General features: G+C 45.4%; 1 protein-coding gene across 1 annotated transcript; it reads right to left on the bottom strand.

Annotated features, from left to right (window-relative positions):
- Nucleotides 1–209: 209 nt before the first annotated feature.
- On the bottom strand, nucleotides 210–3,224 carry LOC105487903 (fibroblast growth factor binding protein 1). Its single transcript, XM_011751562.2, has 2 exons — nucleotides 3,004–3,224; nucleotides 210–1,400 (listed from the first exon to the last, which is right to left on the bottom strand). Exon 2 carries the CDS (start codon nucleotides 1,378–1,380, stop codon nucleotides 676–678), a length of 705 nt encoding a protein of 234 aa, XP_011749864.2. The 5' UTR covers nucleotides 1,381–1,400; nucleotides 3,004–3,224; the 3' UTR covers nucleotides 210–675.
- Between the last annotated feature and the right edge of the window lie 775 nt (nucleotides 3,225–3,999).

Below are 3,999 nucleotides of genomic sequence, written 5' to 3'. Positions count from 1 at the left end.
CCCTGCAGACTCAGCTGTCAGAACTCCTGGGTTCCAATCCTACCTCCCCTCTTACCATCTATGAGTCCCTGACAAATGATTTAAACACATCATGTACCAGGTACCCCACCTGAAAACAGGGATCTTAATTATTATGCTTCAATAAGCACCAAACACCACAGACCAATGGATACAATTATAAAGAAGGATTCTGGGAAGACATAACTTGAGCAGGGTGGGGAACTAGAAGTTGCTATTTAGACAGTTTTTCCATTGATATATGGGGACTACTTTATGAGTTTATTTGGGAACAGACACAGAGAAACCAAGCAATGTTGGAATGTATTTCTGAAAAACAACCAGAGTTTTATTACCATTAATTCAGCAGAAAGTTCATTGCGCTGAAATTATCACTCTGGTTCATTCAGCTCAAACACTCTTCACTGCTCAAACACATAGCTGTGTGCGCCATGGAAATACACGCTGCAGGAAACAGCCTCTGAACCTCACCTCCAAGAAAAATAAAGCAAATTCCGAAACACAAAAGCAAAAATTACAAAATCTGTTTAAATATTTTTGTTGCACTCACTTAGCACAAAAGTTCATATTTTGGGGGCGACTGTAGAGAGCTTTATGGTGTACAGAGGGACTTATGACCTGACATCTCTTAAGGGAACCCATTCTCTTTTGACCTCATCAGCATGACGTGTCCTGTATTATTCTGAGGAAGAATGTGCAGAGAGAGCTCCAAGTCTCTCCACAGAACTCCAGGGCAGTCCTCCTCTGGTTTGCCGTATCTGGGTCCTCCACACACTCGGGAGCTTTGGTGGTCATGGTCTCGGTCACTGCTAGGCTAGCGGGGGTGGTCTCTTTTCCCTTGATGTGCTCCCCGGGGGACATCTCTGTTTTCTCCTTCCTGGGCTTTGTGTTCCCAAATAGAGTGGAGCTGACTAGCTTAAGACTGGATTCTGGAAAATCCTTTCTGCACACTCTGGTTTTCACGGCTGTCTTGGAATATCTACAGATGTCTTTCTGCGAGCGCAGATTCCGGGCAATTTGTTTCCAATAGACTCTCTCATCCTTGAGCTTTAGGCACGAGGTTGGATTGCCAGCAAAGACACAGGAAAATTCATGGTCCAATCGAGTGCACTCAACCTTGAGAGAGATGCCCTCCTCCTGCTCAGTCGCAGCCCATCTGCAGTTGGCTTGGTCTTTGGTGACAAACTTGCCTTTGTTCCCAGGCCTGTTTTTCTGCTTAATCTGGGTGTTGCCTAGAGTGTCCTTTTGTTCTGAGACCACTTTGCTGTGAAGTCCATTCTTCACTTTTTTTTCTCCCTCCACCAGGAGCACCTGAGCAGCCAGTAGGAGGAAGGAGAGCAGGGTGAGGCTACGGATCCTCATGGCTGCAACTGGGCGGGCACCTGTTTGACAAAAGGCAGGTGAGTCAGTGGCAGGCAGCAGTTCAGCTATGCAGGACTACACACTGGCCTCCCCCTACCCTGACAGGTACCTGCCTGATTTCAGAGTAGACCAAGAACGCTTCTGGCTCCTTGGAGTCACTAGACAAACAGCCTGTCTACTCACATTTCCACTTGACTTGAGTCTTGAGTATCACAAAACTACCACTCTTTGGAGCCTCACGAATTCTCATTTATCATTTACGCACTCATTAACTCCTGCATTTGCTCACTCTTCACTCTTTCATTCACTCATTTAACAAGCATTTACTGAGCACCTACTATATGCCACGCACTAGACTAGGTGTTGAAGAAATCACCATGATTGAGAAAGTCTCAGACTTGAAAGAGCTTAGAGGCCACTCTTTGGCAGAATTTAAATAGCATTGATCAGGGAATCTGTCTCATCATCTCTGTCTCTGATCTGAAACAAGTTACTGCTCCAAACTTTCTTTCAGCTCCAAAGCGCTGGATTTCTATCTCCTGACTCCATATGGGCATGGATGCCCGAAATGAGAAAAGACATGACAGATGCCCAAAATGAGAAAGGACGTGGTAAACGTCATGAAAGGTGATGTTGACCCAGAGTTGAACATGCCTGGGGTTTGGGTGGGGTGGCTGGGTTTGTGGGGGTGGGGGAGCTTTTTTGGGGGAAGTAAGAGTTTAAGGAAAGGTGTAAGGTGTGGTGGTCATCTGATTTGCCTGCACAAAGTGAACCAGGATGGAGACAGGTGAATTTCAACCAGATAGTTCACACTACAAGATCGAAGACAAGGATCATGAGAAATCATTGAATCAATAGGATGAACATCAATGTCACACTGAACTACATGGATCTGATCATGTGTACAATTAAAAACCCATGCTTAACAGGAGAAGAGAAGCCAATTTCTATATGACACCTCCTATATGCTAAGTACTGGTCTAGGGTTTGATTCCCACCTTGCTAAATCCACGCAAGAGCCCTTCCAGTTAGCTATTAATATGTCATCCCGGGTGACAGCTCTGACTCTTAAGGCTCAGACAGGTAAATAAATTGCTCAGGATCTCATAGTGGGCAAGTTCAAAGCTGGTATGGGTAGCCAGATCAATCTCCTTATTCCTTTCTGTCACCCCTGATTGATCCCTTTTTGCTTTTCACATTTACTCTGCCCTTTAAAAACATTGCCAAAGAATAAGAAAAACAACTATGAATGATGACAATTTAGTTTGTTATAACACATAATGATAAGATGATTTGTATTATTTGTGCTCCATTTAAAACAAAGCACAGAATTTTTATAAAAAGAGGCAGGCCCAGGAAATGGTCCTGATCTGATTTCTACCCTACAAATTGGCCATCTTCTAGGGTTAAGGAGGAGAAAGACAATCACAAAAGGGCAGAGAACAGCAATAAATGGTGAAGAGGAGATGAGATATGCCAGAAAAACACCCAGTCATTTCTCACGGACGTGGGGCTCAGCCCCCACCTGCCCATGATGGAATGCAGGCCCAAGGAACTCCAGGCCCTTGGTGGAGTGATAAGTGGTGGCAGGTAATAAAGCTGTTAAAGGAGCAAGGCTTTTACCTTGTTCTGAGCACACCGATCCAGTGCAATCCCAGGAGGTGGGAGTGAATTGCAGGCTGCAGCTGTCTCAGGTAGAGTGCAAGGAGGGTGGACTATTCAACAGGAGGCAGGCTGACTGGGTTTTTACAACACTCACTGGGTTTTTATAACACTATGGCACCTTACTCACAGCTCCTCCCAGTCACGCCCCTCCAAGGGAGCCAGTTCCTGCAGGGAAAGTGCTGGATGTAATCCAGTGAAAAGGGGGGGTTACCTGCATGCCATTAAACGCTTCCTCTAGGCCCTTCCCTGTCCACCCTGTGGCCAGGATAGGAGGACAACTCAGCCTTGCAATGACCCTCCTTGATGGGGAGAGGACCCCAGCAGTGATGTCTATGGAGAAGTAAAATAACAATAATGACATGATCTGAGCTGCCAAACTACTGAGCCCATTTTACCTGATATCTCCTTTTCCCTCATCACATCCGCTCTAGTAGGGAATGCAATGATTCTTCCTCTTTTACAAAACCAGGAATTGGTTCTGGAGATATGCAATAGCTTGTCCAAGTTCACAGAGGCAGGAAAAGGAAGATCTCAAAATTAAATGTGAGATTCTCTACATCCATGGTCTGATCTCTTCCTGCCTGCCACTCTCAATAAATATTTGTTGAATGGGTGACTGAAGTTACCGAAGCTTTCCTAGTGTCTGAGTTCCTTTTTCCATCTGAAGTTACCACATAAGCAGAGGATTCCCTGATTCTAGAAGTAGGGAAATTGCCTGATTCTACGAGGCTCCAAGAGGCTGGTAAAGAGGGAATTTTTAATATAAGATTACTGTTGAAAATATTTACCTTCAGGTCTCATTCGGAGAGCTTAGGCTGCCCTGCCTGCTACAGGCACAGTCTCACACCGGAATGACCCCGGTGGAATCCTGGCCACAGCATGTGTTTAGCTGAGTGCTATGCCCTAACCACTGAGCCTCTGCCATCATCCATTTGCAGTGTGCTGACAATAACA

The sequence above is a fragment of the Macaca nemestrina genome, chromosome 3 (genome assembly GCF_043159975.1).
Source record: "Macaca nemestrina isolate mMacNem1 chromosome 3, mMacNem.hap1, whole genome shotgun sequence".
Classification (NCBI taxonomy): Eukaryota; Metazoa; Chordata; class Mammalia; order Primates; family Cercopithecidae; genus Macaca; species Macaca nemestrina.
Note: the sequence above shows the minus strand (reverse complement) of the source record. Positions and strands in the feature narration are given on the sequence as shown.

Excerpts from the sequence above, each read along its gene's own strand:
- LOC105487903 (XM_011751562.2), bottom strand. The coding sequence starts at position 1,380 with ATGAGGATCCGTAGCCTCACCCTGCTCTCCTTCCTCCTACTGGCTGCT.